Genomic DNA, 23,821 nt, shown 5'->3' with positions numbered 1-23,821 from the left:
GGTGCTGGTGGACCTGGGATGTGAACTGAGACGGTCGGACTCAGGGACTGCCCGTCACCCCGAGTGCTCACTCGCTCCTGGTATCCAGGCTGCCCCCCCACACGGGATTTCCCCTCATCCCCTCAGGGGCCCTACATGAGGATGCTTGGGGCCTGGGTCCTCAAGTGTGACAACAGAAACTGTTCGCTAGGGCCTGCCTCCTCCTTACTGGGCCCAGAGTCTGCAGGGACAGGGTCGGGCGGGGCCCGACCTGTGTAGGTCCAAACAACCCTGTGTAATGTCGCTGACTAGTGTGACACTTGGAGACACGTGGTGTCAGTACGGCGGTTCCCTGGAAGAGCAGCGGCCTGTTCTTGGCTGTGCCTGTTTGTGAGGGAGGCTTCTTAGGGTGGCCCAGGGGCCACTCTAGCCCACAGGGGCACTGCCGTCCCTTCAGTTGGGTTAAGATCAGCCTGCCGGGGAGGAGATGCCCAGGACGGCTAGGGGCTGCTGACTCCACCTCCCGATCTGAGCTCCAGCCTCGCATCTCCTGCCGCTGCCGGTAGAGAAACACGTTGGCGTGGTCACACCCTCACCTGCTAAGCTCTGTGCTGCTGAAACAAGGTGGGGTGGGGAGAAGCTCGCATGGATTAACTCACTAAATCCTCACAACCCTGGAGCTAGGGATGACTGTCACCCCATTTTAAAGAGAGGGAAACTAAAAAAAAAAAAAAAAAAAAAAAAAAAAGAGAGGGAAACTGACGGGTTAAGGTGGGGGTCGGCAGCTGACGGATTCCCATCCTGACCCTCACGCTGTTCTGTAATGGCCAGCAGAATTAAGTGGTCAAAACAGGGGTGTCTGGCCATCTCCTGAGGCAGAACTGTTGGCCTGTCCCTCCCCCAGTGTTGACCAGGGCCTGCAGCAGAAGGGCCGAGCACGAGAGACACAGCACAGATCCTCCGTCCTTCACTAGCTTCCTCCATCGTTTGGTCAACTAGAGCACGTGCCCAAATACAGAGGACACTGCTCTGTCCAAGAAATTAGTCCTCAGGAAATAGGAGTCGCTGCCCTGGACAGGAATCCTCCTTGGGTGGTTTATATGACAAGACACTCTGATGGTTAGTTACCTTGCCAGGGATGAATCCTGGCTCTGTTACTCAGCTAGAAAGCTGGGTAACCTGGCTATGTACTTCTAACTGTGCCTCAGTTTCCTCATCTGGAAATGGGAGGTAAGAACAGATCCCTCTCGTGAGGAGGATCAATGGGGCTGGGTCTGTACAGCCTGAGCCCAGCAGTCTGGCTGAAAGGGAGCACCCCTGCGTTGGATGAGGCCATTAGCACTTCTCCATGGGGCGTGTTAGAGGTCTTTGACCGGAATTAAGGAAAAGGGAAGGAAAGAAAGACAGGTTTGGTAATTACTCCTGGTGGGGGTGGGTGATGAGCTCATAATATGTGGTGACCTTGTGGGGACAAATTACCCAACGAACGAACATAACATTTGCAGTGATTAACCTTAACTAACTGAGTGAATCTGGGCAAGTAACGTAACCATTCTGTACCTCAATTTTTCTCATCTGGAAAATGGGATGCAAAGTACTTGCATAGTGAGGATTAAATGAGCTAATGTAGGGGAAGGGCTTCTGACAGTAGTTGGTAAAGTGGGTATTAACATACGGAGATAAATAAGTTATGCAAATGAGTTTTTGTGCCTTGGGATTAAATTTCAGTGACAGCTTCATAGGCAGGAAAAAAAAAAGGTATGTTTAACCTCAAATAATTTAGCTTGAAGATGGTGTTTTCTGGAAAATTAGGTTAGGTGACTCATAAGTATCTTTTTTTTTTTTTTTAGAAGTATCTTTAACAATGATAAAGACACTATCTCCAAAATGCTCAGAGAGAATCAGAATAAAACAACTTTATGAAATGCGAGTGTGTGGACAAAAGCAATCATTCTAAATTAACATATTATCTTCTGCATGTGATTTAAAAAATGTATCCAGCTGGCTGGCTCAGTCCATGAAGCGTGTAACTCTTGATCTTAGGGTTGTAACTTCAAGCCCCATGTTGGGTGCAGATCACTTAATAAAAAAAAAATTTTTTTTTCAACGTTTATTTATTTTTGGGACAGAGAGAGACAGAGCACGAACGGGGGAGGGGCAGAGAGAGAAGGAGACACAGAATTGGAAACAGGCTCCAGGCTCTGAGCCATCAGCCCAGAGCCCGACGCGGGGCTCGTACTCACGGACCGCGAGATCGTGACCTGGCTGAAGTCGGACGCTTAACCGACTGCGCCACCCAGGCGCCCCCCCAAAAAAAAAATTTTTTTAATGTTTGTTTATTTTTGACAGAGAGGGAGACAGAGCATGAGTGGGGGAGGGGCAGAGAGAGAGGGAAACACAGAATCCGAAGCAGGCTCCAGGCTCCGAGCTGTCAGCACAGAGCCCGACACGGGGCTCGAACTCACAAACCGTGAGGTCATGACCTGAGCCAAAGTCAGTCGCTCAACCGACTGAGCCACCCAGGCGCCCCTATTTGATATTTATATGTATATTTTATATACTTGGTTTACATACATACATTTATACAAACATACACATCTATAAAAATGATGTGTATGTTTGAGTCTTATCATAGGGAAAAGTGGGTTTTTGTTTGTTCAGTGTTATCATATATTCAGGCATATCATCTGAGCACCTACTGTGTACTGGCCCCGGGTGGGGCTCATGGCACCTCTGCTCTCCTGGAATTCTCAGTCCACCATGCGGGACAGAGAGGAAGCCAGCCGCCAGAAAATGATGCTCTGATGTACCCTGGGACAGGTGCCGCAGAAGGGAAGAAGCATGAGGTCAGTGGAAGGGATGAGCCTGGTGTGGGCTTGAACGAATTTCCCCAAGGATGGCGTGTCTGGGTTAAGACCTGAGAGGTGGTGTTATGGGTCCCCTCCCACCACAAAGATGCTGAAGTACAAACCCACTATCTCAGAGCGTGACCTTATTTGGAAATAGGGTCTCAGACAATGAGGATGGACCCTCGTCCAGTAACTGGTGTCCTTATAAAAGGGGGAAACGCCAACACAGAGACGCGCCCACAGGGAGGAGGCTGCGTGAAGACGAAGGCGGACGCTGGGGAGATGCATCTACAGACCACGGAGTCCAACACGTGGCCTGCAAATCTGCAGCAGCTGGGAGACCAGCTGGAACAGGTTCCCCTTCGCAGCCCTCAAAAGGAACCGACCCGGCCAATGCCCTGATCTCGGACATCTGACCTCTGAACCGTGACACAGTACATTTCTGGAGTCGAGCCGCTCAGTCTGTGGCACCTCACTGCCGCGGCCCTAGTAGGTACGCACGCGGGGAAAGGACAGCCAGAGCGGCTGCCGTGGTGGAAGAGCAGAAGGGGGTCAGCAGGGACTGACCCTCTGGCCACCCTGAACAGTGGGGGTCTCGTAGTATCTTATGGGGTTGCAGCGAGAACGCGACGAGATGCATAGCGCGTACGTTCACTGAAGGAGCACCCGGAGCGCCAGGCAGCCGAGACATGGCACCCGCTCTCCAGAAGAACGAGAAAAGTGACCGAATGACGGCAGGGGCCAGGTCTAGTCGGGAAGGCCTATCTGACGAGGTGGCATCAGACTAAGCTTCCCGGAGACAGCCCTGAGATCGGGGGCGGGGGTGGGGGAGTTCTCCGGGCACTAGAGAACCCCCAGAAAGGCCCTGAGGTTGGCCCAGCCTTGGCAAGCATGAGGTGCAGCAGAGGCCAGTGGAGTGGAGAAGGGAGGGGGCGAGCGGGAGGATGGGAGGGCAGAGGAGGGAGGAAGCCAACCGAGCAGGGTCTGCGCAGGAGTTTCGGCGAAGCACATGCCGCAGCCAGTGCCTGGTACTTGTGTGCTTGGTCAACGGAGCCCTCGTCATCCAGCCCGTGGGTGGAGGTAGCGGAGGGTCAGAGCCTAGACTCCCGCGTGTCCCTGGCTGTGAGTGATGCGTGTGAACTGGACTCTCGGTGTGAGTTGCCCAGGCTCTCCTGCGGACATCTGCAGGGTCACGTTTCTGTCTTCCTGACACCTGTCTCCTTCTGAGCTCTGCGTCATCCACACATTTGAATGGTCCACCCAGGTCATGAAAGACTTTACAAAGAACTGGGGGAGGAGGGCAGATCCCCCCACACCCAGTGGAAGAGGAGCCTTGGACCACTTCTGTCCCTTACCAGCTGAGTGACTCGGGGCCTCAGTTGCCTTATCTGTAAAATGGGGTGAATAGCAGGTCTGCCTTACAGAGCTGTTGTGAGGACTCAGGGAAGTAATTCACATATAGGAGCTTAGAACCGAGACTGGCACACAGTGAGCACTCAGTAAATGTGAGGTATCGTCTTCTATTTTAAAACAGAAATCCTTCCCTAATGCATACTCTTCCGCTCTCTTCTGCTCTACAGCAGAGCAAAATGCCTCAAATGAGTTGAGCACACAGTTTCCTCCCATTCCACCCTACCCTTCTCTCCTGCACCCTGGGGGACCTCCATGAGGCTCAAGGCGACGCCCAGCTCACAGCCCATCATGCCCAGGCTCCTCACCCGGGCTCCTCCGCATACTCTCTGCACACTGAGGACTCTCTGGCCCCGCCCTGCACTCCCCCTTCCTCTCTACCCACACTCCCGGCCTTGGGGTATGCCTCCAGCCTCGTACCCCTGTGAGACGACACCTAAATTTCCCCCTCCAGCCTGACTTCTCCCTTCAGCTCCAGACTCCTTACCCCACCTCCTCCTTGATGTCTTCTGTGCTTCGAGAACGTAACCCGCCCGGGACTCTCCCCCAGCCAAGCCTGCTCCTCAGCTCAGCCCTCACCTCAAGGCAAGCCTGCCCTTCCGGCTACAGGACCTAGAGTCTTCTTCAACCTCGCCCTTCCTCTTAACCCTCGTCCGGTCTGCCAGGCAACCCTGGCCGCTCTCCTTTCAGCTCATCCATCCAGAAGCCACCCCCTCTCCCTTCTCAGCCTCCATCCTGCTCAGCCTTCCCCAAACCCTGTCTCCTGCATAGCAGCTTCTTGAAGGCTGTGCCCTTTGGGCAGCCAAGGGGCCCTGTGAACATCCAACTAAGGGAATCTCTGTCCACAGAGATGGTGCAGGACTGGCACAGCATCCTGCTGAATGAGTGAGTGAGGTGTCCCCTCCTTCCCCACCCAGAGACGCCTGGCTTGGCTCTTGTAGAACCTTGCTGGGCGTCCAGGCACTTACTTCTTTGGGTCAGTGAAGGGGAGTGGCCGTGGCGGGGGCTCGTCTGCCCTCTTCCACCCTGTGGGGTGCTTATTGCGAACGGGTTGCTTGGAGAAGAAGGACTTGGGGACGGAGGCGGACAGCTGGAAGGGGCTGGGCTGGGCCACCTGGGAGGGCCGAGGGGTCTCTGTGCTGGCGGTTTTGTAAACCTGAGCAGGGTAGCCGGCCCTGGAGCTCACGTCACTGCAAAGTAAAAACAAGAGAAATAAGCAATCAAATATGTTCCCCATTATGCAGAACTGATCTGTTTAAATGTACTCTTGGGAAACAAAAAAATTCCTTTGCACAAGAGGTATACAAATACATCGCTGCTGTGGAAAGTTCCAATACAGAAATCTATATAGGGAGAAGGCCAAGTTGCCTAGGAGGTCCCCTCCCCCAATCCCACCCCAGGAATGCCCTTCTGGCACATTTGGTACCACTGGGAATCCAAAACAGTCACCCCCTGTGGGTGGATGCACCCCGAGATTCCCTGTCTCCTGGGCACAACTTACATAGCTAGAGGTGGGGGTCCTACCTGTCTCTAGGGGTAACCAAGGTTTACAGTTTGCTGGCTCTCTCTCTCTCTCTCTCTCTCTGTCACTCGTGTTTTCTCTCTCTCTCTCTCTCTCCCTTTTCCTATGCATTACAAATATACACGTGAATACAATCAGAGAGGTAGAACCTTTTATTACTTTGGGGGGGAGCATGAAGAATTTTTTTGGGGGGGTAGAGGACTGTATTTTTATATAACTGGAATGACATTAATACGTTGTTCTGTAAACTTTTTTTTTTTTTTACTTAAAACATAGCTTGCTCAGTAGCCTCTTCACTCAAATATTTTTTGAGCACTCGCTATACATCAGACACCATTCCTACTGATCTAATCTAAAACCCCAGCTCAGTATCTGAAATGCCAGATTCCCACGGAATTAACACTACAATGAACCTCATGCTACTGACCAGAACCCAGCTGTTGGGGACCCACCTGTTTATTCCACTGAGACAAAGTGACTTTTAAAACTTAAATTAAAAAAAAATTTTTTTTATGTTTATTTTTGAAAGAGAGAGAGAGAGAGAGAGAGAGAGCGAGAGAGAGCGAGCGAGCATGCAAGCCAGGGGAGGGGCAGAGAGAGAGGGAGGCAGAGATTCCAAAGCAGGCTCCAGGCTCTGAGCTGTCAGCACATAGCCCAACACGGGGCTCAAACCCATGAACCGTGAGATCATGACCTGAGCTGAAGTCGGATGCTAAACTGACTGAGCCACCCAGGTGCCAACCCCCCCAATTTTTTTTTTTAATGTTTATGTTTGTGAGAGAGAGAGAGAGAGAGAGAGAGAGAGAGAGAGACAGAGCGAGCACAGGCAGGAGAGGGGCAGAGAGAGGAAGACAGAGATTCCAAATCAGGATCCAGGCTCTGAGCTGTCGGCACATAGCCCAACACGGGGCTCAAACCCATGAACTGAGATCATGATCTGAGCTGAAGTCGGATGCTAAACCGACTGAGCCACCCAGGCGCCGCCCCCCCACCCCCCATTTTTTTTTTTTAATGTTTATTTTTGTGAGAGAGAGAGAGACAGAGCACAGGCAGGAGAGGGGCAGAGAGAAGGAGACACAGAATCTGAAGCAGGCTCCAGGCTCTGAGCTGTTAGCACAGAGCCTGATGAGGGGCTTGAATTCACGAACTGAGAGATTATGACCTGAGCTGAAGTCAGATGCTCAATTGACTGAGTACCGAGGTGCTCCTTAAATTTTTTTTTTAATGTTTGTTTATTTTTGAGAGAGATGGGGTGGGGGAGGGGAGAATATGAGTGGGGGAGGGACAGAGAGAGATGTAGACACAGAATCCGAAGCAGGTTCCACGCCCTGAGCTGTCAGCACAGGGCCCAACGTGGAGCTTGAACCCACAAACTGTGAGATCATGACCTGAGCTGAAGTCAGATTCTTAAATGACTGAGTCACTCAGGTGCCCCTAAAACTTTTAAATTGGGGCTCCTGGGTGGCTTAGTGGGTTAAATGTCTGACTTTTGGTTTTAGCTCAGGTCACGATCTCTGTCCCTGCGTGGGGCTCTGTGCTGACAGTGCAGGGTCTGCTTGGGATTCTCTCTCTTTGCCTCTCTCAATAAATAAATAAACAAGCAACTAAATAATGAAACTTAAGTAAAATTCCAATTCCATTTTAAGTAAGAGGGACTTAGTGAGAAAAGTAATGCCTTTGGCATCTAAGTCAATAAATCCTTTTCGAAGGTCAATTTAGTAATATGAAGGGGTGGGACTTTTGACTATGATGGAATGAGGACACTGGCAAATATTCTCCCCCCAGAAAGCACAAAATTGACAAAAACAACCATTTCAGCACTCTGGCAATTGACCAAGGGCATATGGCAATGCAAGAATCATCTATGCTTGGAAAACTGCTGAACTTCAGGTAAGAAAAGAGGGACTCTGTGGCATTTTAGCCTGGGGCTCCTCCCATCTGCCTGCCTAGTTCAATGAATAAGACATTCTGCTATACCAAAATCTTTGAAATAGCATCAAGCAAACCAACACGTGTGCAATGAAAGTTTCAGAAAGAGAGAAAAGGGCAGAAGAAAGATTTGAAGAAATAATGGCTGACAATTCCCCCAATTTGATGAAAAAAAAAATCATCTACACATCTAAGAAGCTCCACAAACCCTATGAATGGTAAATACAAAGATATTCACATCCAGGGGCGAGTGGGTGGCTCAGTCGGTTGAGGGTCGGACTTTGGTTCAGGTCATGATCTCACAGCTCATGAGTTTGAGCCCCACATCAAGCTCTGTGCTGACAGCTCAGAGCCTGGAGCCTGCTTCAGATTCTGTGTCTCCTTCTCTCTCTGCCCCTCCCCTGCTTGTGCTCTCTCTCAAAATAAATAAACATTAAAGTAAAAAAAAAAAAAAAAGATATTCACATCCAGAAAAAGTTCAAAGTCAAACGGTGAGATAAAAACCTTGAAAATGTCAAGGGAGGGGCGCCTGGGTGGCGCAGTCGGTTAAGAGTCCGACTTCAGCCAGGTCACGATCTCGCGGTCCGTGAGTTCGAGCCCCGCGTCAGGCTCTGGGCTGATGGCTCGGAGCCCGGAGCCTGTTTCCGATTCTGTGTCTCCCTCTCTCTCTGCCCCTCCCCCGTTCATGCTCTGTCTCTCTCTGTCCCAAAAAAATAAATAAACGTTGAAAAAAAAATTAAAAAAAAAAAGAAAATGTCAAGGGAAAAAGGATTCATCATATACAGGGAAGCAACAATATAATTAACTACAGACTTCTTATTTGAAACAATAGTATGGAATGACATTTTCAAAGTGTGGAAAGAAAAAACCGCCAACCAAGAATTCTGTATCCAGTAAAACTATCCTTTACACATAAAGGCAAAATAAAAACATTCTCAGATAAAAAGACTGAGAAACTGATTGCCAGCTCATCTGCCTGGTGAAATAAAAAGAAGTCCTCAGGCTGAAAGAAAATGACTCCAGGATCATCTGGCTGGCTCAGTTGGTGAAGTGTGCAACTCTCAATTTTGGGGTTGTACTTTGAGCCCCAAGATGGGTGTAGAGATTACGTAAAAAATAAAATCTAAAAAAAAAAAAAGAAGAGGAAGAAGAAGAAAACAGATAGTGACTCCAGATGATGACCTGAATCCATATGGAGAAATGAAGGATCCAAGAAAGTCAATTTGCAGGTTAGAATAAGACTATAGAGGGGGCACCTGCGTGGCTTAGTCAGTTAAGCTTCTGACTTTGGCTTAGGTCATGATCTTGCAGTCTGTGGGTTCAAGCTCTGTGTCGAGCTCTATGCTGACAGTTGACATCCTGGAGCCTGCTTTGGATTCTGTGTTTCCCTCTCTCTGCCCCTCCCCTGCTTGTGTTCGGTCTTTCTGTCTCTATCTCAAAAGATAAACATTAAAAAAATTTTCTTAAAAGACTATAGATTTATGTTTTATTTCTTCTCTAACTTCCTTAAAGATATAAAAGGCAACATCAGCAATACTATATTGTTGGGCTTATAACAAATGTAGATTTAATAAAATGAAAAATACAGCACAAAAGAGGGGGAAAGGAATGTGGCTATACTGGAGAAAAGTTTCTATTAAGTTACTAAATCTTTTTTTTTTTTAACAATAAAGTCTTTTTTTTTTTTTTTTTTTTGATGCTTACTTATTTTTGAGAGAGAGTGTGTGTGCATGCTGAGGGGAGGGAGGAGCGTGGGCAGAGGAGACAGAGAATCCCAAGCAGCTCTGCACTGTCAGCATAGAGCCCAATGCCAAGCTTGAACTCATAAACCGTGAGATCATGACCTGACCTGAAATCAAGAGTTGGATGCTTACCCAACTGAGCCACCCAGGCGTCCCAAGTTACTAAATTTGAATTACACTGTTAAGATGCATATTATAAGAATTTGGGGAAAATAGCTGAAAAAAGCAGGAGGAATCCAAACAGTACACTAATATACATTATTTAACATGAAAAGTGGCAGTAAAGGCAGAACAGAGCAAGAAAGGTAGTGAACATATAGAAAATGGCAAAACGGGGAATGTAAATGCAATAATTATCAATGACTTCTCTAAATGTGAATGTTTCAATGGCCAAATCAAAAGGTAGAGATGTCAGACTGGATTTAAAAAAAGCAGGCTCTCAGGGGCGCCTGGGTGGCTTCAGATTCTGTGTCTCCCTCTCTCTCTGCCCCTCCTCCACTTGTGTGCGTGCGCTCTCTCTCTCTCTCTCTCTCTCAAAAGTAAATAAACGTTAAAAAAATGTTTTTCTTTTAAAACAAGCAAGCTCTGACTAGATATGCTTTCTACGATTTAGCAACATCTATTCATGTGGCCACAGCTGCAAACTGGTGTGTGGGGGGTTGTCCAGGGAGCCACGGAGTGTATAACACCAGGAAGGGATGGCAGGGTGACCTGGGAGCCTCCCCAGGAAGGCGAGGGCATCTGAGCTGAGAAGTGAAGGATGAGTGGCAGTGGTTTAACATCTGACCTCTCAGAAATCCGTGTGACAGAAAAGCCTGTCCAAGTACTTGTAGGCACACACAAGGATGTTCACTGCCAACACTGTATGTAATCAAGTTAGACGCGCCTGGATGGCTCTGTGGGAGGCGTGTTCGACTCTCGATCTTGGGGCCATGAGTTCAAGCCCCACTACTTAACACAATAAAAACTTAAAAAAAACAAACAAACAGTAAATTAGATCCGGCCTGAATATCTTTTTTTTTTTTTTAAATGTTTTATTTATCCTTGAGAGAGAGACAGCATGAGCAGGGGAGGAGCAGAGCAAGAGAGGGACACAGAATCTGAAGTAGGCTCCAGGCTCTGAGCTGTCAGCACAGAGCCCGATGCGGGGCTTGAACTCACAGACCGTGAGATCATGACCTAAGCCAAAGTCAGATGCCCGACTGAGCCACCCAGGCGCCCCAGGCCTGAACATCTTTTAACAAGGGATTAACAGATGTTCCAAGTACCCCCATATGATCAAAACCTATGCAGCCAATTCAAAGAGTAAGGTAGGCTTGTTTATGAACGAGGACAGATGTCTGAGTACAAGGCACAGTACAAAGCATGACTCTGTTCTTTCTGTTTTTATATACACAGTTACACTGTATGATTAATTGAGCTTTGTTTTGTTTTGTTTTGTCTTTTTTACAAAAAGGAACCATACAGTTTTTCCCTAACTGTGGGCCATTAAATCATTTGAGTGGCTCTTGACCATTATTAAGGGGGAAAAGGCCCCCAAACCAAACAGACTGGAATAAAAAACATCAGTAAGGGTAAGTGCTTTGTGAAGCTTCATTCTGGACATCCGTTGGGGGGTTGTAAATGTAAAATGCTTTCCCTGTTTCGGGTAATGATCAAAAATGTTTGAAAGAGGGGCGCATGGGTGGCTCTATCAGTTGAGCGTCCGACTTTGGCTCAGATCATGATCTTGTGGCTCGTGAGTTTGAGCCCCACGTCAGGCTCTGTGCTGTTAGCTTGGAGCCTGGAGCCTGCTTCAGATTCTGTGTCTCCCTCTCTCTCTGCCCCTCCCCCGCCTGCACTCTGTCTCTTCCTCTCTCTCAAAAAATAAACATTAAAAAAAATTTTTTTTAAATGTTTGAAAGAACTGGGCTGCTGCAGGTTTGGAGAAAAATCTCGGGGAGGAGCGTACACTAACTGATTATCTCTGGAGATAGTAATGATGTGTTCAGAATAAAAGTCAAGTGAAACCGTACAAATGGCACAGAGCACAAAGGAGGTGCCACCTGACACCCCAGTCTCTCCCTGCAACCAAGACCCATCCTTTCTTCTTCTTCAACAGGGAGCTGTGCGCACACAAGCACACGTGTGTGAGAGGGAGTGTGTATCCTTCCCACTTTGTAAAATAAACGGCAGCAGATCATAAGCTTGCTGTGCACCCTTTCACCTTAACCGTACGTTCTGTAGCTCTCTCCCTGTCAGTCCACACGAACCCCCCTCTCTGCAACGGCCGCAGGGGGTCCATTCTATGAATAGATCACCCTAACTTTTACTTTCTACAGCACATTCCTCTACCTTGCCCTCAGGCATGTTCATTCAGCTTTTGTGAGCTGACAAAACAAGAGATGATTAAACCAGGAAGGGAAAAAGGTGAACACCCTTTGTGTCCGCCAGCCAGCCAGCTCCTTCCACGGCCTCCTTCGAGAGATGGGCTTGCCTGGCTTCGGGTCCTGCAGCAGACCTTTTGGGTGTCAGCCTAATCCCCCTTCCACCTGTAAACAGAGGCTGACTTTACTCCTCCTTTGCTTGAGGAAGGTGACCAGACACCTCGCCCAGGGGGCAAATCCTGACTGAGTGAGGCCACTTGTCTGGGATGGGTATGGATGGGTCTGTACTGTATTTCTGCCCAGTGAGACTTTGGGGAGGGCGTATATGGACTGTCTGCTGGGTGACTTTGGGAGAAAATTTCTTTGCTAAAAAAACAAACAGAAAACACTTGCAGAAAAATCACCTTCTCTTCCACTGGACACTGTGACTACCTGGTTGAAGGACAGCCACTTTGAGAAGGAGGGGAGCCAGCTTGGAGGCTGACGGAGGCAGAACACAAAGAGGAGAAAGAACTTAGGTCTTTGAGTCAATAAATCACCCAATCCTGGCCACCCCCCTAACTTAGCATTTTGTGTTCTGTGAGATAACAGACTGCCTTCAGCCAAGCTGGAATTTTCTGTTACTTGTAGCCAAAGGCACTCCCATGACTGTCTCTGTCTTCAGCTTTGTGAGGCCTCAACACAGAACTATTCCCCACCCCCAGCGTGCTGTGTATTTGACCCAACCCTGAGCTGGGGCCATGAGCCCAGGTGCCCCATATGGGGTGGAGTTCTTACCCCACCCACCAATCGGCAGAGTGAGCATGCTCTCTTTCTGATGCACCAGCAGGAACAGGTATCCCCCTCTGGGCCTCAGCTGTGACTTGAAGACCAAAGAGGCACCATGGGGTGGGGTGAGAACATGGGCCGTGCTGCCCACCTGACCCGAGTTCCAATCCCAGCTCTGAGTGACACGCTGGGACCTGAGCTCGGGTCCTTCCCCCTCAGAGAGCCTCAGTTTCCTCCTCTGAGAAATGAGGCAGTGACAGCACCACTTCAAGAGGTCTTGTGTGCACTGTTAACGTGGTGTGCCCAGGGGCTAAAAGCCGGGACTTTGGGCTCAGCCAGGACTGGGGCGGGGGCATCCTGCTCGGCCCTCCCACCCCCACCTCCCCCACTGGAGAGGTTATGCATTCAACTGTGTTCTATCTGAGGGAAGCACTTAAGATTTTGTTGGAGGAAAAGGTTTTGTGGCTTACAAAAAAACCTGAAAAACCATGGGCTGGATGGCGAAATCAGAGCTGCACTTACACTCAAGTCTTGATGGGTGGCCTAGGGTGGCTGAGCCCCTGCGCAGGAGGAAGAGTGGTGGCAGTGACGGGGCTGGCTGTGCTGAGCCTGTGAGCATGGCCAGGCCCTGCCCCAAGCATCTTCATTTAGTTGTCCTGGCAACCCCCTGAGGCAGGAACTACCACCAACCCCGTGTTTCAAGTAGGGAAACCAGGCCCCAGAGAGATTAAATAACCTGCCCCCAAACGATGCAGCTGGTAGGGATGGAGCCAGGATGCAAACCCAGTCTGGCTCAAGAGACCCCGGCTTTTAACCCCAAGCCTGTACTTTCAACAACTGCAGTCACGACAGATATGGAATACGTGCAAACAAAGCCTGGCAGCAGCTGCTATTTTTGGACCCAGCTACGTCGCAGGCCCCGCGCTAAGTACTTTCAGTGCATGATGTAGGTTCGTTGTGGCAGCCTTAGACCACAGATCCTATCATTACTCCCATTTTACAGATGAGAAAACTGAGCCTCAGAGAAACTAAGGAGCCTGATGGAGATCACACGGTTGGGTCAGCTTTGGAGCTGTGATCCGGACGCAGGCAGTCAGAGGCCAGAGCCCAGGAATCCCTCACTGCTCGGCCTTAACTGCTAGACCAATCTCGCCCTCTCTCCCTAGTGCGTGGCAAGACCTTGAGAGTTCAATCAGTCCCTGCATGTGGCTGCAGTTATCGTGTAGGAGTCTCGAGTGGCCACATTCCACTCAGTGGCCTGGGAGCCGAAGTGGCAGGTCTGCAGGGAGGATACGGGATCAGAGTGATGCAGAAACCCGCCAATGCTCACCCCCTCCACCCCCACGCCCATCGCTGTAGCAGTCTCCTCCTGCCCAACCTCACTGAACACAGCCAGAGAGAGCCTGTGAACACCGAGTCAGATCACAGCGTGCTTCTGCCCAGGACTCTCTGTGGCTCCACCTTACTCAGGGCAGAGGCAGAGTCCTCCCCTCTGCCCACAAGGCCCCACACCATCTGGCCTGCCCCTTCTGCCCTCAGCTCCTCCCACTTACCGGGCTCCAGCCAGGTGAAAGGGAAGCTGTTCCCAGACAGAAACATTTTCACCTCAGGGCCTTTGCACTGCTCCCTCCTTTCCTTTAGAGGGCTTGGGTTCCTCTCCCAGGCTGACTGTGACTCTCCCAAGTGGGTCTCTGTTGTGTGTGACCCCAGGGGGTTCCAAGGCCCTCACATTACCTTTAAGAGCTGTGCCCCCAGAAGCATATCCCAGAGACTCCCTCTTGGCACAGCCTGGGGCGGCAAAGCCACGTACTTCCTGCCTGGCTGTGTCAGCTCCACGTGGAGTGGAGAGCCTCTGAGTGCCCCTTCACAGCTCTGGAAACCCAGGGAGCTCTGAAGCGTGTGCTGCCTCAGGAGAGGGCGGGGGGCCAGGTGGCTGCCCGCCTGGGATCACTCAGCCCACTGCGGTGCCCACAGCAGGCGCTGGCGCCTGGCAGTGCGCCTGGAAGCCGGGCTCCCATGACGAACGTCTGGGGAGAGAGTCTGCGAAGTCACTGAAATCATCGATGGGCACAAGCTGCTACAGGCTGTGGCGGCTTCCATGGCGGGGCCGGAGCACGGGGAGGGAACGGATAGGTAGGTGTTTCCCTGCTCAGCACGGCCCATCCCCCTGGTGGCAGTTCTTGAGTTTTGCGGGCAAACTCAATCCCTTCTACCTTTCAAATAGTCCAGAGTAATCTTTTTAAAACATAAGTCAGACTGTGCATTCACATGCCTCCCATGGCTCCCATGTCCCTCAGAATCAAATCCCAGCAGCTGACCATGGTCAGTAAGCCTGCCAGAACCGGGTTCCGGCCTACTGTGCACAACTGACCTCCTGTCACTCTCCCTTTTGCCCTGTCTGCTCCTCCCTCTCTGGCCACTTGATCATTTTTTTTTTTTTAATGTTTTATTCATTTTTGAGAGACAGGCAGAGAGAGAAGGGGACAGAGGATCCGAAGCAGGCTCCGCGCTGACAGCACAGAGCCCGATGCAGGGCTTGAACTCACGAACTGTGAGATCATGACCTGAGCCGAAGTCAGACATTCAACTGACTGAGCCACCCAGGCACACCCGCTTGGCCGTTTCTTAAGCACTGCAAATGAGTTCGCCTTCATGGTCGTGACATTTGCTGTTTCTTCTGCCTGGGTCAATCCCTTGCTTCCTACAAAATAACAACCTTGTAAGAGGCCTTCTTGGCCATCCATCCTGTTACCTAAGAGTAACGTGCCTCCTGGGCTGGCCCTGCCCCAGTCTCTTCTCAAGAACCTCACCACCCCGTCTGCAGCAGCCTCCTGACACTCAGCAGTCAGCCTCGACTCTTTGCTCCCAGGCACCATCCTGGACCTGTGTCTCCCTCCCTCCTGGTGTCCTAGCAATGCCACTTTGTGATGCAGGCGCAGCTGCTCTGTCCTCTGGTCCAGACCCCTTCCTTCTCACTCATATCTCCGCCTCAGCCCTGTCCCTGAGGCTCTGCCTCCAGTTTCATCTCCAGCACTATCTTTCAAAACATAAATCCGCCTGTACTACCCTTTCTGCTGAAACCTCTCCTTGCTGCCCACAGTTCTTGGGATTGAATCCAAACTCTGTAATGTGGTGGACAGGGCCCTGCATGGTCTGGCTCCTGCTGACTTCCCAAAAAACCTCCCATCAGCTGGCCCCTCAGTTTCTACCCTTGAGCCAAGGGGCCTGTGTTCAGTGACCTAACAGCATCCGCCTTCCTCTCCACCTCAGGGCCTTTGCACATGCTACTCCTTCCCATTCATCGAGATGTCCTCTTTACATCCCATCTTTCCTTCCCTCCCTACCCCCCCCCCCCCCCCATTTCTCTCTTTTTAAAAAAAAATTGTACAGGCGTGCCTGGGTGGCTCAGTCAGTTAAGTGTCTGACTCTTGGTTTCAGCTTAGGTCATGATCTCACGGTTTTGTGAGTTTGAGCCCCTCATCAGGCTCCATGCTGATGGTGCAGAGCCTGCTTGGGTCTGTCTCCCTCTCCTTCTCTGCCCCTTGCCCACTCCTGCTTTGTCTCTCTTGAAATAAAAACCTAAAAAAAATTGTATAATAGCTGACACACAGAGCAGTATACAAAGTATATGCATATAACTGAAGAAACAGTTACAAAGCAGACACCATGTGACTACATCCTGGGTCAAGAATATACCATCAGCCCCTCGGAAACTACTCACCTGCTCCCACCTCCTTATTGTTCTTATCTTTGGCAGAAATGACCCTTCCTCATGGAACCTACCTTTGCCCCTTGGGCTAGATTAGACACTCCTTTGAGTCCTGGACCGTATCCACTCGCGGATCCCAGTGGGTCTCCTCTGCTGGCTTTCCCCTAGCACAGTTCATCTATTACTTTGATCATTATTTTCTTGCTGGCTCCCCGGTACCGGGTCAGTGCCAGGACAGCAGGGGCCGTGTGTGCCCGCAGCGCCCAGCAGAGGGCCAGGCATACAATGAGCACTCGCTATGCGAATAAACACGGGTGCTCTATTACAACGTGCTGTGCAAGCAGAGACCGGGGCAGCTATGCAGCTCGCGTGCCTGCCCTCGATAGCAGGCTGTCATCCCAGCTCAGCCCAAGGGAAGAGATAAACGAGAGCAGATGCAGAAGGCCGGTGGGCTGACCGGTGTGAGGGGCAGCGCGGCCGGCAGCAGGTGGAGGCACACGTGGGCCTCTTGGGCTCAGGTGCTCAGCGACCAACTGGGAACTTGGTTCCCCCGCCAAGACGGGAAAGTTGTGGGAGGGCAGCCAAGTAAGGCCCATACATGGGACTTGCACACCTTCTCTATCTGGGATGCCCTGCCCTCCTAGTCCCCTGGCTCGCATCAGCCTCTTTGTTCTAGGAAAGCCTCTCACACAATGGGGTCTGGCCCTTCCTCTGGGCTCCCGCATCCCAGGTGCTTCCCTCACCTTGGCCCTGACCACTCTGGGAACAGGTGTGTCTTCCCTGTTGGACTTTGAGCCCCGAGAGGGCAGGCCTGGGGCTGTCTCAGCCATCTTGGTGTCCCCAGAACTGCCTGAAAGAGGCATGGCCCCGGAGAAACATTCTGATTTGGTTAGTTTGAGGCATACCTCTCCTCTTTTTATAACAGTCCCCTGTGATTTTAATGACAGGCAGGTTCAAGGCCTACTGCCTGGTATGGTTCTAAGGGTCCTACACACAGTAGGTCATTAAATCTTTACCATATCCTTATGAGATAGGTATGTGATTTATCCCCCATTTTACAGACGAAGAAACCGAGGCCCAGAGAAGTTCAGTCATTTGCCCAAGGCCACACAGCCAAGGCAAGGCAAGAGGGAGGGCTTGAACCCTGGTGGAGGTCCAACTCTCATCTACCATGCAGATGTTTCTTTAAGTCAACTCATTCAATTTTCCTCAACTTGTCCAAGACAGTATCTGTAAAAGCAGGGGATGGGCAGGTAACACCTTTCCTAATACTCATTAAAGCAAACATTTATCTGTTAAAAAAACAAAAAACAAAAACATTTTCCTCCTATACCACCCAAATCACCTCGAGCACCCCATTTTGGGAAATGCTGTTCCATGCCAGAGCCTGGTTGCCTAGGAGAAAACTTCAGGAAGCAGCTTAATGAGTAGATAAGAATGATTTGCAATTAGCATCAATTGTCTGTATGCAAATTAAAGCTCCCAACCGCTGGGCCCTCTTTTGTAGTGGGCTCCTCTCCCATTTTATTCCCTTCATTCCTGGGTTCAGCAAATCTTTCCGTCAGACACAGGGTAATTTTATACCCACTCCCTGCTTCAGCCACAGTCTTCTCCTCAGAGCCGCTGCCTTTATATCGCAGATTTCAAAACCCTACAGTTACTCAGATTTACGAACACAGGCCTATGTCTAGCAGAGGGACTAGCGGAGCTGAGACCTGGGACCCCGTGGCACCCAGGACTCTCCTGGTGCAGAGTCCCTCTAGGTGGGTGCACTTTGACAGGTGTCTCAGTGATGGCCTAATTGTTGTCTGTCTCCCTCAGCGGATGATGGGCTGAGGTGAGGGGCTGGGGGGGGCCTCATCTGAATTTGCTCATTATTTCTCCCCGGCTCCCACCCTACTGTCTGTGACACAACAGGTCCCTAAGAAATATTTGTGAGTGAAATGAAGGGATAAATAACGAATGAAAGAGCTGTTCCAGAGTCCGTGAGTTTCACTGATTAAGAACCACCTGTTTAGGGAAATAGGCTGAACCAGAGACTAAACCCACTGGGCCACGCACCCTCTCCATCCTCACCCTTCTGGGCCCCTGACCAGGGCAAGGGGAGGTACCCACACAATGCAGGCACCCTCAAACACGGCAGTTTCCAAACCGGTCAGAGAACCACTGCTAAATCATGAGATCACTGAAGGAGGTATTGAGCTGCATTCACATTTTGAACAGACTAGACTATATCAAAGTGCTTCACACACGGTTAGGCTAAGTACTGTTTGGGTCACTTTTGCTTCGCCCTTTTTTTTTTTTTTTTAAACACAGATATTTCTGCATAGACACAGACAGAAGTGCACTGTAGGCTGCGGTCAAGGTCTGAGGCCACTGCCTGGGTGCATGGGTCCTGTGTGGTCTGCGTGGACAGAGGCTGTAGTTTGAGGGCTGGCAAAGGCCTGAGGAAACCAAAGGGGACAAGGACTCCCTATGGGGTCCCGGGCTGGCCCCTGCTCAGGGGCGGTCAGGGAATGGAAGGAAGGCTGTGGCCTTTGGGGTCTGCACTGGGGACCACAGCACTGTGACCCTTGCCTGGGGTGCAGACCTGTGAGGGGCACGTGCTCCAGGCTGAGCTTGGCAACTTGCTGAACGGTTTTCCACCTCAGCGCTTCAGAGAGACATTTCATGGCTTTCATAAGGTGCCCTAAGTGTGTGCAGTCTAGGCCCCAGACATCAATGTCAGGTCTTTCTCCCTTGGTCCCCTGCCTGCCTCTCCACCAGTGGTCCTCAAAGGATGGTCCCAGGACCAGCAGCATCACCATCTACCAGGAACTTAAAAGAATGCATATTCTCAGGCTGTGCTCTGACCTACTGAATCAGAAACTCCGAGTGGGGTCCTGCAATCTGTGCTGAAGAGCCCTCTAGGGGACTGTGTGGAGACCACTGCCCTTCGCTGTGTTGGCCAGAAGGTTAAACTGTGATTTCTCAGCCTTCCTTGTGACGTTGCTCTGCTCAAAGGGCTCTGGAAAAGCTGTTGCTTTCTTCATGGAAAGGGAACTAGGAGAAGCCATCTTCCTCTGTTTTTTGGGCCCATTCCCCCCAGGGGCCCCACAGCCATCTGGAGACAAGGGAGCCACAGCCAGTATGGTAAGAATGGTGGAAGAGGAAGACACAGGATGCCAGGCCTTGAGGCCCTCCCTGAGCTGCTGTACTAGCTTGCCTCTGCCCTCTGTGGAGTTCTCATCGGGGGACTGTTAAAGCTCCGTCTGTTTAAGCTACTGTGGCTCAGGGGTGCCTGCGTGGCTCAGTCGGTTAAGCGTCCGACTTCGGCTCAGCTCATGATCTCACACTGCCTGAGTTCGAGCCCCGCGTCGAGCTCTGTGCTGACGGCTCAGAGCCTGGAGCCTGTTTCAGATTCTGTGTCTTGTCTTTCTCTCTCTCTGCCCCTCCCCCGCTCATGCTCTGTCTCTGAAAAATGAATAAACTTTAAAAAAAAATTAAAAAAAAAAAAATTTTTTTTTTCAACATTTATTTATTTTTGGGACAGAGAGAGACAGAGCATGAACGGGGGAGGGGCAGAGAGAGAGGGAGACACAGAATCGGAAACAGGCTCCAGGCTCCGAGCCATCAGCCCAGAGCCTGACGCGGGGCTCGAACTCGCGGACCGCGAGATCGTGACCTGGCTGAAGTCGGACGCTTAACCGACTGCGCCACCCAGGCGCCCCCCCCCCCCCAATTTTTTTTTTTTTTAAAGCTACTGTGGGTCAGATTTCCTGTCACCTCCAGCCGAATGCACGCCTAACACATACAGTCTGTGACCTCCAGAAAGCATAAAACCACTGGTCTTAGCAGAGAGAGAAGGAAAGAGAGAGGCTCAGAGTAAAGCAGAGGCAGATGAAACAGCCAGCCAGGGGTTTCCTTCCCTCTACCCAGGGTACTAGAAGGTGAATGATGGGCAGTAGTGGGTGGTCCATGAGCCTCCCAACTCTGTAAGCAAACTAGTGTGTAAGCACATCCATCTGCAAGCAGCATGCTTGTAGGGAGGGGAACCCCCCTGTCAGGACTGTGGGGGAAGTAGAAGGCGGTCCGAGCTCCTTGGAGGACCGGGGTGAAGAGCAGTGTCTTACCTAGGCTGCCTTGGTGGGTCACGGCTACCCCCCGCCAGGCCTGTCGGGGTGCTGGAGCCTGAGGAGTACAATTTCGGTCGGTAGCCCTTGTTCTGACCGGCAACTGCAGGGGCTGGCGAGACCTCCCGCCGTCTGTCTGCGTGGTGGGACCGCGTGGCGGCCTCCCGTCCGCCGCCGCAAAGGCCCATGCTTCCCGGGGGCTTGTGTGGCTTGGGCTGCCGAGGCACCTTGGCCAGGGACATGCAGCTGGGGCTGGAGGTGTAGAGGGTGGTGTCGATGCCGCTGTCACTAGAGCCACCCTTGGAGAGGGGATCTTGCTCCGGCTCCAGGGGGTCCAGGGGGTCAAACCAGCGGTCATCGCTGTGGCTGCTGGATGCGTTGCTGGAGAGGGTGTTGCTGCTGGAATGACTGGAGTACTGAGGTTCTCCCTGGAAGGCAAGAGAAGTGTCATCCATAGAGTCCACAGTGGGGGCCAACCTTCCCTCCCTGGGTCCTCCCCACACCCAAGCTCTGGCTCCCCTGCTTTTGAGCGTGTTACCTCAGACAAGTGACGTAGCTCTCCTGTGCCTCAGTTTCCACACCTGTGAAGCTGGGTTGTTGATAACCCTGCCTCATGGGGTTGTTCAGAGGGAGGCGTGACAGTATGCGTGTGACGTGCTGTCCACAGCTCAAGCTCAACGCATACAAAGCTGAGCTCCTGACCTTCCTTCCCGGATCCCTCTTCCCCGCCCCAATAAAGGTACCTCCAGCCTTTCGGCTGCCCCACACAAGAGGCTTGGAGTCACCCGGGACCTGCTGTTGCTCTCGCACCTGTGTGCAGCCCAACAGCAAATCCTGTGGCCTGCATCTCCAAGAGATCTAGGACCTGCCACTTCTCCACCTCCACGGCTCCACCCCGGGCCTGTCACCACCACCTCCCACTGTACCTACCATGGCAGCAGCCTTCTCCCTGGTCCTCCTGCCCCATCCCTGTCTCCCACTCACCTCTGCCCCCAGTTTGCCTATATGCAGCCAGAGGGAGGCTGTGAACACTTGCCCCATTTCATGTCCCTTCCCTGCTCAGAACCTTCCTGTGGCTCCATTTCACTCATGGGAAGAGCCAGAGTCCTCGCCCTGAGGCTCTGCGCAGTCTGGTCCCACGTTCTGCCCTCTAACTTCATCTGCCCCCTCCCTTCTGATCACTGTGCTCTGAGCAGGGCCTTGGCACTTGCTATTGCTTCTGCCTGGAAGGCTCTTCCCTCAGGTATCTTCATGGACTGCCCCTTACTTCATTCAAGGCCTCCTCACAAGGCCTTCACTGACCACCTCACCCTAAAGCAGTAGTGCTTGACAGTCTTCTCCCTGACCTCTGCCTTGGTTATCCTTCACAGCAAAGACCAGTTCCTGGTGTTATGGAATGCATCTGTTTATCTGCTTACTGCTTGCTGCCCACACTGGGGTGTCAGCTTTGGGAGCACCTGGGCACATCTGTCCACTTCATCACTGTGGTCCCAGAGCCTGGCACATCGAATGTACCCATCAAATTCCCACCTTATGAAGGGATGCAAAGAGACTGCCAAGTGCTCACCAAAACGACCTCCTTTCCCCGGGGCACTCAGGACTACATTTCCCAGCTTCCCTTGCGCCGAGGTGTGGCCTCGTGATGGAGTGCTGGCCAATGCAATATAAGTGGAAACGAATTATACCATTTCCAGGCCTGGGCTATAGAGACTTCGCACACCAGCCCCTCTTCCTCCCACCCCTACCTGCCAGAAACAGGCAAGGACCCTGGAGAGGGCTCTGAGGCCCTGGGGGACGGCAGAGCCACAAGGGATAGGGAGCCTAGGTTCCAGAATCACCATGTGGAAAGCTTGCTCACTGAATATCCACACCCAACTGTGTTATACGAGAGGGAAACAAACTTCTACTGTGTGAGGTCACTGAGATTTAGGGACCGTCTGTTAGAGCAGTTAGCTTAGTGCCACAGGCTGACCACTGGTGCGCCTCTCCCAGTATGATGGCATTAGGGGAGGTGATTAGGTTATGAGGGTAGAGCCCCCATGAATAGGATTATAAAATCCCTATACATATTTACATATTTATACCCCTATATGTAGTTACCCATTCCTCGTGAGTGGGATTATTAAATCCACATACATACATTTACATCCTTACACAAGAGACCCCAGAGAGCTAGCTCCCTCATCCCTTCTACCACATGAAGTGAGAAGGAGGCCATCTATGAACCAGGAAGTGGGTCTTCACCAGACACTGAATCTGCCTGAGCCTTGATCTTGGATTTCCCGGCCTCAGAACTGTGAGAAGGAAATTTCTGTTGTCAGCCACCCAGTCTATGGTATTTTGTTATAGCAGCCTGAGCTGGTGAAGACACTGACCATGACCAGTGTAATCGTAGGGAAACCGTGGCACAAGGAGGCAAAGGGATTTGCTGGCGATGACTTGGCTGGTGAGGGCTAGAGCTGGCTGTGCGTTTGTCTGGCTCTAGACCAAGCAGTTGGCCCCTCTGCTGGAGTGGACGGCAAAGGAGAAGGATGTGCTCACGTATGGCATTCAGAGGCCCACACCCAGGTGACACTGTCAGACCCACAGTGGTCAGGGAAGTGAAGCAGCCAGCTTCGCAGTCCTGGCTCCCCAGGATTAAGCAGGTGGGGCCCAGACTCACTTTGGAATGCCTGTTGGGGGAATCTTTGCCTGCTGCGTCCTGCCTGGAGGTGTGCTTGCTCCCGCTGCTTCCCGCCATGGCTGAGAGCCGGGCCTGGGCGGGCACATGCCACAAAGGCTCTGCAGGAAGACAGGAGACACATCAGCGGTTAGAGGTGACTCAGGCCCTGGCCTGAGTCCACCTGATGAATCTGGCCCTAAAAATGGTCCCACCCCTCTGCCAGCTTGTCTGCCCAGCTCATACAGCACCATGACCCCATCAAGTTATGTCTTGGGGAATAACAACACTCAGTGATGAAATATTTACTAAGCACTTACTATGTGCTAGACCCCAGTCTAGTGCTTTACAAGGGTTAATTCACTGAAACCTTAGGACCATCCTCCGTCAACATCCCCAAGGAAGGTTGAGCACATTTTCATCCTTACTGGCCATCTGGATTTTCTATTTTGTAAATTACTTGTTCCTGTCTTTTTCCCATTTTTCTTCTTCTCTTTTTCATTTTTATTTATTTTAGAGAGAGACAGAGCACACACGAGTGAGGGAAAGGGGGCAGAGGAAGAGAAAGAATCTTAAGCGGTCTCCACACTCAGTGTGGAGTCCAATGTGGGGCTCAATCCCACAACCCTGAGATTATGACCTGAGTTGAAATCAAGAGTCGGACACTCAACCGACTGAGCCACCTGGGTGCCCACTTTTCCCGTTTTTCCATAGGACTGACTTTTATCTTATTGGCGACCAGGGTTCTTTATATATGCAAGGTAGCAATCCTTTGC

At 51.3% G+C, this 23,821-nt stretch overlaps 1 protein-coding gene across 5 annotated transcripts in view; it reads right to left on the bottom strand.

Moving 5' to 3' along the window:
- The window catches only part of SIPA1L3 (signal induced proliferation associated 1 like 3), a 239,227-nt gene that overhangs the window by 18,925 nt on the left and 196,481 nt on the right, over window positions 1-23,821 (bottom strand). For all 5 annotated transcript variants that reach the window (XM_047834795.1, XM_047834794.1, XM_047834799.1 and 2 more), the window contains 3 exons: window positions 23,049-23,167; window positions 20,387-20,814; window positions 5,207-5,428 (listed from right to left, as the gene is read on the bottom strand). In XM_047834795.1, the coding sequence (XP_047690751.1) occupies window positions 5,207-5,428; window positions 20,387-20,814; window positions 23,049-23,167 (769 nt within the window). The remainder of the gene's footprint in view (window positions 1-5,206; window positions 5,429-20,386; window positions 20,815-23,048; window positions 23,168-23,821) is intronic.

Source organism: Prionailurus viverrinus, chromosome E2 (genome assembly GCF_022837055.1).
Source record: "Prionailurus viverrinus isolate Anna chromosome E2, UM_Priviv_1.0, whole genome shotgun sequence".
Classification (NCBI taxonomy): Eukaryota; Metazoa; Chordata; class Mammalia; order Carnivora; family Felidae; genus Prionailurus; species Prionailurus viverrinus.
Note: the sequence above shows the minus strand (reverse complement) of the source record. Positions and strands in the feature narration are given on the sequence as shown.